Here is an 11095-nt window from a genome sequence, read left to right as displayed (position 1 = left end):
TATTGTTTAAATGTCAATTGTTTGTTTGCGAGTTGGGATCTGTATTGATTTCTCCCTTCTCTGTTTATTTCCTCTTTGGTGCAGCAAATTAGCATATTTAATGTTATGAATTAATTTTTTCACCCTACTTGGGAGATATTATGTTAACACCTTATTTCAAGAGTGGCCACATAACCTTGACATTTGACACTACAACACTAAGTACCAAATCAGTTTATAGAGTTTTTAGAGTGAGAATGTTTGATGAAGGTCCATCAAATGGCTTTGGGAATATTGGATGATATCATATTTTGCCAGATATGATTTGAACTTACTGATTTTGCGGTTGATTGAAAGCTTTGTAATCTTTTTCTGTAAAGGATTGGAGTGTTAGGCACCTGATATTCTTTAATATAAATACTGTACATTAAAAGACTGTTCCAATGCCATATACCCTCTGCTATATTTACTTCCACCTTCAACCATAATGTTTTAAAAATAAAAATAAAAACGGTATATAGTACCCTTAAATTGCTGAACTGAATCTATGAGGAGGATGCCTGCAGGTTCAGTCCAGCAACAGTTCGGTTCAACAGTTGTAATGTGCTGTCACAGCTGATGGCAGAAAGTTTAAGATCTTTGAGCCGAGTAAGGTTTGGAAGGTTGCTGTTGTCAGTAACAGAGCTGCTGACTTCTGTTCACGTGATATACGGCACTCTTCTGTGTTCCATCTTTCCAAGTATATGTATGATAACTTAGCTGTTTCCCTTTATCTCATCCAGTAATTTTGGCCAATATCGGACTGATACCGATCCTGAGTATATGATTGGCACATCCCTATTAGCAGGGTGTTATATACAAGCTGGTCTCATTAGCGAAACATTCCCCTTTGACACTGCCACCAGTTACTGAGATACGTTTCTGAGATGCAAACTAGCCAGCGGGGGTGCTAAAGAAAAACGTTTAGACATTGCTTACTACAGTTAGGTCTATTCAAAGTTTGGAATTAATAAATGAATAGTGCCTATTTCTCACTAAGTTTTACAAAACATAAGGGCACAAACCCTGAACTGCATTCTATGAGTTAGCTGCCCCATCTTGGTTGCTTTTTTTTTTTGAGCGAGCAGCCCGGGAATTTTAGCTGAATTGTCAACACGCTCGACTTCTGCTCCGAGGCGCTGTTGTTTGCAGGTTCACGTCCACCACATTAGACCACTGCTCACTTCCGTTGTAGGTTATTTTCAGTTGTGTTGTTGCTTTTGCAATTGTGTTGTGGCTAATGTATTTTGTTAAGCCGTCTTGTGCGGTCTCTTCTGACACTGGCAAGTGTTGTGGCTTATGTGGTCGTGTTGTGGCCTCGTTGAGCCGTCTGGGCCACCGTACCCATGGATTCATGTACAGGTGAGAATTAAACATTTAAACTACATGTTTTTTAGATCTTGCCCCCAATGAGCCCCTTCTAGAAGACATCTGCAAGAGGGGGATGGAGCTGTCTCAGATGATCTTCAATCTGATCTCAGGACTCTCAGATAAACTTTGTCTGAATTCATTGTGTGAGCTGAAATGACAAATGGTGTGTAAACCTGTAATGACCATGTAATAGCTCATGGAAGAGAACACCTTTTGTATAAGCATTGTTCTCCTGAATGTTATACACCTGTGTGCCTTATCTTATTCTGTGCTCTGATGATGCCTTTCTCTAGCCTGGCGAGCCAGACCCACATTAACATGTAGGGTCTGGACACTCACCGTTCGCTGTGCTCAGTCCGAGGGGCGGGATAATCAGTTGTCTTTCAAATTCCCTCTGCACGCAATAGGACAGCGGCAGCGCTATGAGTCCCATGCGTTTCCCACCAGCGGAGCTAGTTGGCTAGTTCAAACGTTTGCCAACTTAATAAAAGCTTAACTCGTGTCACACTGTTCGCCAGCAGCAACATCCATCTTATTTGTTTTCAAGTAGCAGGGAATTCAAGCCAAACCGTTGCAACTCTGCCATCAATCATTATGTTAAGCCCACCTAACGACTCTATACACGATTTCATTGGCCCGGAGAAGTTTTGAATTATGGAGCTCACAAGCCAACGGAGAGTTGCTAGACTAGCCCTGGCAGCAAATGTAATTTGCTGCAGCTAGGGGCGCGTCTAGATTTCTAGGCTAGCCTTTCTCTGTAAGCTACTTTGAATATATGTATGCTACCTGTACTTATAGAATTATGTTGCTAAAGTCCTTTGTGTTTAACCAATGAAATGTCAAGGGGGAGGAGCCCTTACCTAGGGCTGTAGAAAAGGTGCCTGGAGTACTGTGAGGGGCTTCTAGTTGTGCTGTTTGTCCCACTGTCCACTCCGTTGTCAGCGCTCGCTGTTCCCCAACCCGGCAGTGAGAACTCATTTTTTTATTCTTGAACATTTTTATTATTATCTTTTATTCTTGAAAAAATAAACTACTTCCAGTAAGGAAGTTTAAAGGCTTTTTTTCTTGTCTGGTTGCTCTTAAAAGAGGACGTTTTCCCTCCCGGTTTAACCCATCTCTCTCCTTTGGCTGCAAAAATCAAAGCGCTGGGGAATTTTCGTGGTTTGGGGAGAAGGGTAACTTGTCACTGTCTTGAGAGCTGATGTTTAACCTTCTTCTGTCTGACAGAAGACAGAGCTCTGACTGCATTGGTAAAAGGCTTGGGCATTATTGTGACATGTTTGTTGAGGTTGTTTAGCTGTAGGAAATATGTTTTATTATTCCTGATAAGAGTAGTTGAATAATATGCAAAATGTTTCTAGGCTATAGGCGATAAGAGTTTTGACGTTTTCATTATTCTAAAACCTTAAGGCGGAAACATTACACACTCCAGAAAACCCACCTGTCTGTCTGCAGAGCAGCTCAAGGCCTGTTATCAGGGCTCTATTGAGAGTGTTTTAACATACAGTGAACCCACCTGTCTGCCTGTTATATCAGGGCTCTATTGAGAGTGTTTTATACAGTAACCCCACCTGTCTGTCTGTTATATCAGGGCTCTATTGAGAGTGTTTTAACATACAGTAACCCCACCTGTCTGTCTGTTATATCAGGGCTCTATTGAGAGTGTTTTAACATACAGCATCACAGCACGGTACACAAACTGCACAGCAGCTGAAAGGAAAAGCCTCTAGAGAGTCATGAACACGTTCCGGTAAAATCCTAAAAGCCTCCTGGGAACTTAATTGAACTCTAATAAACACTCCCATACCTACACACCACCACTGGACTACAGCCATTTCAACACTCCCCTACCTACACACCACCACTGGACTACAGCCATTTCAACACTCCCCTACCTACACACCACCACTGGACTACAGCCATTTCAACACTCCCCTCCCTACATACCACTGGACTACAGCCATTTCAACACTCCCCTACCTACACACCACCACTGGACTACAGTCATTTCAACACTCCCCTACCTACACACCACCACTGGACTACAGCCATTTCAACACTCCCCTACCTACACACCACCACTGCACTACAGCCATTTCAACACTCCCCTACACACCACCACTGGACTACAGCCATTTCAACACTCCCCTACCTACACACCAATGGACTACAGCCATTTCAACACTCCCCTACCTACACACCACCACTACAGCCATTTCAACACTCTTCTACCTACACACCACTGGACTACAGCCATTTCAACACTCCCCTACCTACACTCCACCACTGGACTACAGCCATTTCCACACTCCCCTACACACCACTGGACTACAGCCATTTCAACATTCCCCTACCTACACACCACCACTGGACTACAGTCATTTCAACACTCCCATACCTACACACCACCACTGGACTACAGCCATTTCAACACTCCCCTACCTACACACCACCACTGGACTACAGTCATTTCAACACTCCCTTACACACCACCACTGGACTACAGCCATTTCAACACTCCCCTACACACCACCACTGGACTACAGCCATTTCAACACTCCCCTAAAAGGTGCTTATTGTTTGATTGGATAACTTCACTGGGTCACCTTGTCCATCCATGGGGATCTCAGCACAGCCATCTTACTCCCCCCGGCCCTGACCATCAAAGCTGTGCCATGCGTTCATAATCATCTCCCTCTCATCGGCATCATCGGTCGAACCAGCTGAGTGTAGACGGATCAGCTTGGGAGAGTGCTGATTGTGGGCCAGCTCCATTTGCACTGCAGTGGGCATATGTCCAGAACCCCACCTAGTCAATCCCTCAATATCATTGGTCAGAGCTGCTCCACCTGGTCAATCCCTCAATATCATTGGCCAAAGCTGCTCCACCTGGTCAATCCCTCAATATCATTGGTCAAATATGCTCCACCTCTCCCCACCTGGTCAATCCCTCAATATCATTGGCCAAAGCTGCTCCACCTGGTCAATCCCTCAATATCATTGGTCAGATATGCTCCACCTCTCCCCACCTGGTCAATCCCTCAATATCATTGGTCAGATCTGCTCCACCTCTCCCCACCTGGTCAATGCCTCAATATAATTGGTCAGATCTGCTCCACCTCTCCCCACCTGGTCAATCCCTCAATATCATTGGTCAGAGCTGCTCCACCTGGTCAATCCCTCAATATCATTGGTCAGAGCTGCTCCACCTGGTCAATCCCTCAATATCATTGGCCAGAGCTGCTAAATGTAAACCGGATGATTTTAAGCTATGTCATCGTAGCACTAGAGAAAAGTCTACTACTATGCGAAACTACTGATTTGGTTTGGGATATTTTCCCAAACATAAAGTGATATAATATGACTAATGGTGCATTCAGGCCATCTTGGAATATTAGGGACCGCCCCCTTGATTACATTGTTTTCCCAGTGTGTGTTTGTGCTTTGCCATCGGAATGTGTGAAAAAACATTGATGCCACAACACAGGTTAAAACATAGACATAGGCCTACACTCATTAATCTAAAATAAACTGTATTTGCTTAAAAAATAAGGTGTGAGACACTTGTTCAAGTGACACAAATGTCAAATTTTCAAGTTCACATTAACATTGTTGGACATGAAAGTCCACACGGATGAGTCTACTAATAAACCACAACTTGACAACACAAGTGACTTTGAGTGCACAACTGGGCAACTCTGTGAGCAAAACCTTACTCAAGTTTCCCACCCCTTACTCTCACATGAGTTGACGTGAACAATTATCTTTTCACTCGGGAACATGTTCTTGCCTTTAGCACATACCTGTCAACACTCCCGTTTTTCCCGGGTTTCTCCCGTATTTCAAAGTCATCTTCCAGCACCCTCCCGTTTTGTTATTTCTCCCGGAAAACTCCCGTAATTTGCATGGCCATCAAACTTCATTTTAAAATCATTGATCCATTCAGGTTGCCAGATTGTGTATGAAATACACCCTACACATACACGATCACTTAGTTTCAATTTCAACCGTTTTGTCATAGGCTAAAACCTGGCAACACAAAACCCAAATAAGGAAGCGGGTGCCGACTGCGCAGCCTGAGTCTCGTCGTAAGCAAGCGGGCTAGTTGAATTGCCTACTCCATTACTAGCTGTTGTGAAATTGTTGGGAATTTAATGGATTAACACATCACATAAACTGTTATTGAGTGTTGTTGATACACTGAACTTGTGCCCTCGGAACCAAATCTGACAGCAAGCAGCTTTGGAGTTTTGGAAGTAGGCTGCAGGCAGACAGCTGGTGGATACATAACTGGCATGCGTAAGGTAAAAGCAACGTGCGAAATGCAGTGTTGAAACACGTGTATGAAACGTATTAAATATGCAAACACAGATCCGGTATAAACACTGACACCCCCCCCCCCCCCCAAACACTGACACCCCCCCCCCCCCCCCTGAAAAAAAATCTCCCGTTTTTGGAAAGCTAAATGTTGAAGAAGTCGCACTACCCCACAGCGACCCAAACACTTGGAGGCTGGACTGTGCGGTGCGTCACGTCTCCTTCCATAACGAAAGCGAAACTGAAGTCGTCACCTCCATTTTGTGTAAACACAGTTCAACATTTCTGCAATGAAGCATCTAGAAAATATAATTGGTAAGTAGGATATCTCAGCATTCGATAGTGTGATTACATCGGTGCTTCAACACGATGAGTTTGATAATATTGTTTTACGGGGATTCAAATTGGCGTCTTGGCGTCGACAAGAAGGTTAGTGTCAAGTAGCCTATGATGTTGATCTTCGCTTAAAGTAAGAACTATCATCACGATAATAACGTAGGCTACAAATGAGCATGGGTTTTAAGCACAAAAATAGTTACGTATAAAATACGCTACGTAGCCTGCAAAAACAATTTATTCAACCGTCCGAGTGACAGACGACCGAGGATAATGGCGCAGGCTATACAGCGATAAATGGGACATAAAGTTGGCTTCAGGGTAACCAGGAAAGCCCAAAGCCAATTGCCTTTTCCCATATGTGAACATGTTCATTATTATGATTTTATTATCATTATTATTTTAGTGTGTAAGAATGTTATTCAGGCTACATGGGCTATTTGACACTGCATTGTAATGACGGAGGTTACAGACACGGAAGTAACGAATAACGTGATCACCCCTACCCCTGTTTGTACAGTCTCTGTAAACCAGTTAGTCTTACTTATTGCATTTGAACTGGAAGAAACATCACTTCATATTATGCAAAACTGAATTAGATTGGTTATAGATTGGCTATAGCCTAGGCCTACAGGCTGCTTGTAGACTGATGATGGTCTGGCAGGTTTTTTGGAGTCAGTGTGGAGCCAGGGGTAGGCCTACTGGAATCAGTGTCAGAATGAGATGAACAAGTGTCCTTTACATGATTATAGTGTTTCAGTTCCTATCGGCTGCTTGTGGGGTAGACTGATGGTGGGTAGGCCCTAACTAAACTTAAACTGTTGTTAGTTGTCACCATGTTGTTAGTTGCTTTGGTTAAAAATGTGTCAGCAAAATGTAATGTAATGTGTGTGTGATGTGAGCAGGAGTGTTTGTGTGATGTAAGTTTGTGTGCTCATGTTCTCTCCTCTTGTCTGCAGATGCCTGTGATCTCACACTGGACCCAAACACAGTAAACAGAGAACTCATTCTCTCTAAGAGGAACAGAAAGGTGACATACTATGTGCGTATGAAGCAGGCATATCCTGAACACCCAGAGAGATTTGTCTACGACTATTATCCTCAGGTGTTGTGTAGAGAGGGTCTGACTGGACGCTGCTACTGGGAGGCTGAGTGGAGTAGATATGGAGCTCATATAACTGTAGCCTATAAAAGCATCAAGAGGAAAGGGTACAGTGATGACGTCATAATGGGACGGAATGCCAAGTCCTGGACTCTGTAGAGTAGGAGTGTACCTGGACTGGTCGGCAGGCACTCTGTCTTTCTACATGGTCTCGTCTGATACACTCTTCCACCTGCACACGTTCCACTCCACATTCACTGAGCCCCTCTGTCCAGGGTTTAGGTTTTATTGGAGTATGGGCTCCTCAGTGTCCCTGCGCAAGATCACATGAGCTCGTTCTCCAACAGGTACATCCACCTGTCACTCATTCTCTCTACCCTCAGTCTGTACCCCCCCCCCTCCCTCCTCATCCTCTCTCTCTGTCTCTCATTCCCCTCCCTTTCTCTCTACCTCTCTGTTCCCCTCTTCCTCTCTCTCTCTCAACTCCCTCTTTACTTCCTCCCTCTTTCTGACCCTTCATTCTCTCTGTCTCCTCTCCCCTCCTTCTCCTCTGTCTCCACCCTTTTCCCTCTTCCACTCCTCATTCTCTCCATCATGTCGCCCTCCTATAGTGGGAAGGGAAAGGGAGGAGGGGGACATGACTAGAGCGCTGCTGTTGTTGCAGGCAGCTCACTGCGCCGGGATTAGTGTGTGCTTCACCTCACTGTGTGTTCACTGTGTGCTGAGTGTGTTTCACTAATTCACGGATTGGGATAAATGCAGAAACCAAATTTCCCTCACGGAATCAAAAGAGTATATATACTTATACTTATATACTTATATTATAATTAATACTTCTACTAAAATATTCTGGTGACACTGTTGTGGCGGCTTGTGTGGGGGGAGGGGAGGAGGGGGAGCGCAGGAGGGTCATGTGACCTGGAGCAGGTGCAATGGTCTCATCCTCAACACATCCAAAGCCAAGGAGATGAAAGTAGAATTTGGGAGGCATAAGACACATCATCTACCTGTGGTAATTGAGGGGGGGGGGGGCATTAAGGTGGTCCAGACGTACAAATATCTGGGAGTCCACCTGGACCATCATAATCTGTTATCAGAGATTTCATTAGCCATATTTGAAAGAGTGTTAACGTTACTGTTACCTTCACTAGCTATCCACTGCGGTAGCCTACGTTAGGCCATGTGGTGGCTGAAATATTCCCAAAGCACATATACAACAAAATAAAGTCTGCTATTTACAAATACATTGTTATTTTATTCCATACAACAAAGTAATTGCGGAGGAAGTCAAACCTATCGTACAACGTTACAGTGAACATTAATGTTACCAGCGCAAGTGCTGTGACTGTAACACTTCTTATTCTAATTCTTATTTTGATTTAGTAGCTACTAACTATGGTGTACCTTAAGTTGCAATGGTGCAACAGGAAAAGAATGCAGCGCTAGTTTAAAACTCCTGTAGTTAGTTTCAACATAAGGTTTAAGACACACCTTACACCTAATCTTACGATCGACCTTACGTTCTACTGGTGCAACCGGCTGCACCGTAGCAACACCCATTGTGATGTGTAAGCACCCGGTGATAGATCTGTGGCCCTGGCGATAGTAACACACTCCAGTTCATACACATGTGTAATGCTGAGATGCTGTTGAGATATTGATATTTGTATTCAATTTATAGACTACTATTTTAGTGATCCTAAACAGATGATGATATTGCTTTCTTCATATTTTGCGCTTGTCCTAAAATTAATGTGTGGATTATAAGAATGTTTTAGCATCAACAATCCATTCTTCTGTTATTTGCTGAATTTCTTTGAAAATTATTTGCAGGTCTGAGGTGTCAGTATTTCTATATGTTTTTACACAGAACTATAAAACATGGTTGTTTTTCTTAATATGTAGCCTAAATAAAATGTGTTTCTGACTTTAAAATGTCTAAATAAAGATTCTAAAAGGACATGTGAGGAGCCTGTTGTCATTGTCTTTCTATGTCATTACAATTACAATTTCTTCACATTTTTTCTGTAGTTGGTCATGACATGCATTGGCAACCAAGGTCATCTTTCCATTCAATGTAACACATCACCAGATGAGTGCATTGTAATTTAGATTAATTAATCACAGAGTATGTAATTAATTAGATTATTTTTTAATCAATTGACAGCCCTAATAATAACTAAGGTCCCATATCCATACTGTAGCCTGCAGGTAGATGAGTGTACTGCAGTAGTATAATAACTAAGGTCCATACTGTAGCCTGCAGGTACTGTAGATGAGTGTACTGCAGCAGTATAATAACTAAGGTCCCATGTCCATATTGTAGCCTGCAGGTAGATGAGTGTACTGCAGCAGTATAATAACTAAGGTCCATACTGTAGCCTGCAGGTAGATGAGTGTACTGCAGTAGTATAATAACTAAGGTCCATACTGTAGCCTGCAGGTAGATGAGTGTACTGCAGCAGTATAATAGCATAGGTCCCATGTCCATACTGTAGCCTGCAGGTAGATGAGTGTACTGCAGCAGTATAATAACTAAGGTCCCATGTCCATACTGTAGCCTGCAGGTAGATGAGTGTACTGCAGCAGTATAATAGCTAAGGTCCCATGTCCATACTGTAGCCTGCAGGTAGATGAGTGTACTGCAGCAGTATAATAGCTAAGGTCCCATGTCCATACTGTAGCCTGCAGGTAGATGAGTGTACTGCAGCATTACAATAGCTAAGGTCACGTGTCCATACTGTAACCTGCAGGTAGATGACTGAGGGCTGATGTGAGTTTGCATCATTTAATGAACTGCACACAGCCATTTAGGGGATACGACTCCTTGGGGACAGTAATGCTGGGCGTAGCTGTGCTCCTGCTGCAGGGAGCTGGTGAGGCCTAGCAGACACACTTGGGAGGGGATCCCATGGATGATAGATAGATAGATGAGGGGAGAAGGGTGGGATTGCTGCCAGGGGTTGTGGTGTTGGCAAATGGCCTGGGTTCTCTTCACCTTCCTCTGGGCCCAGTGCTGCAAACACAGCCAGTTCACAGATGGAAGAATACAGTTCTGATGATATATATATATATATATATACTTAAATACAGTTCTGATGGGGAACAATGCTACTGTACCTCATGCAGCAACTGTAGCAATTTTCTAAACATGTTTCTCATTTACTGAAATGTTTAGTTTAACCAGCTGCAGGTTACTGTCCAATCTCATGCTCTTCTGGCTCCTTATGTTCTGCACTGTTGTGAATATGCAAGTGTTATGGGCGAGCGAAGTAGCAGTTAAAAAAAGCAGTTAAAATAGATCATTTAGAATTTATTTATTAGCCTACTGGATTATGTTAATGACGGAGAAATACATTTGTATATAAAGATGTCAATGAAAAGGTATATATTTACCATGTTTGGTTTCACGACCACCGCTAAAAGACATACAAGCCTGCCTGAGGTTCAAGCAGACTTAGCCGAGTTCAGGTTAGCGTGAGTCAACCTGATCAAAATCCAGTATGTGAGCCCTGCTATAATGGAATGCAGAATGGAGAACCTACCCCAGACATTCCTAAAGTATGGACACCCAACCAATTAAAAGAGTGGCAGGAGCAATATCCGACTTTTTGTGAAGGTGAATATTGTTATGTGATGCACTGAAATTAAATGGATATGATAAATAAAATGGAATTGATAACAATAAATAAAACAGCATAATGTATTTAGTGTTATTGCAATCCCGTCATGCTTTCGATTAGCAATTATTAAAAAAATGCATAACTTATGCTACTGTATACAACAATATGAATGGGAAGACAGAATGAATGTTTGAGATGAGATGAAATGTCCTCAAAGATGGCAGATAAAACACATCACCTACAGCTGATTTTGGTGTTTAAATGTATTTATTTATGTGTGTATTTATTTATATTTATTTACTATTTTTATTAATTTATTTATTTATTT

At 42.8% G+C, this 11095-nt stretch overlaps 1 protein-coding gene across 1 annotated transcript; it reads left to right on the top strand.

Moving 5' to 3' along the window:
• Positions 1 to 5914: 5914 nt before the first annotated feature.
• Positions 5915 to 9099, top strand: LOC143135336 (neoverrucotoxin subunit alpha-like). Its single transcript, XM_076296030.1, has 2 exons — positions 5915 to 6021; positions 7002 to 9099. The coding sequence occupies exons 1-2, from the start codon at positions 5997 to 5999 to the stop codon at positions 7301 to 7303; spliced, it is 327 nt and encodes a 108-aa protein (XP_076152145.1). The 5' UTR covers positions 5915 to 5996; the 3' UTR covers positions 7304 to 9099.
• Positions 9100 to 11095: the final 1996 nt, after the last annotated feature.

This window comes from Alosa pseudoharengus, unplaced genomic scaffold (genome assembly GCF_046254945.1).
Source record: "Alosa pseudoharengus isolate Yale_2024_CS ecotype anadromous, Long Island Sound unplaced genomic scaffold, YU_APseudo_1.1 YU_APseudo_1.1_scf_1, whole genome shotgun sequence".
NCBI classification, from domain to species: domain Eukaryota; kingdom Metazoa; phylum Chordata; class Actinopteri; order Clupeiformes; family Clupeidae; genus Alosa; species Alosa pseudoharengus.
The sequence above is the reverse complement of the archived record's forward strand: the minus strand, read 5'-3'. Positions and strand labels throughout refer to the sequence as shown.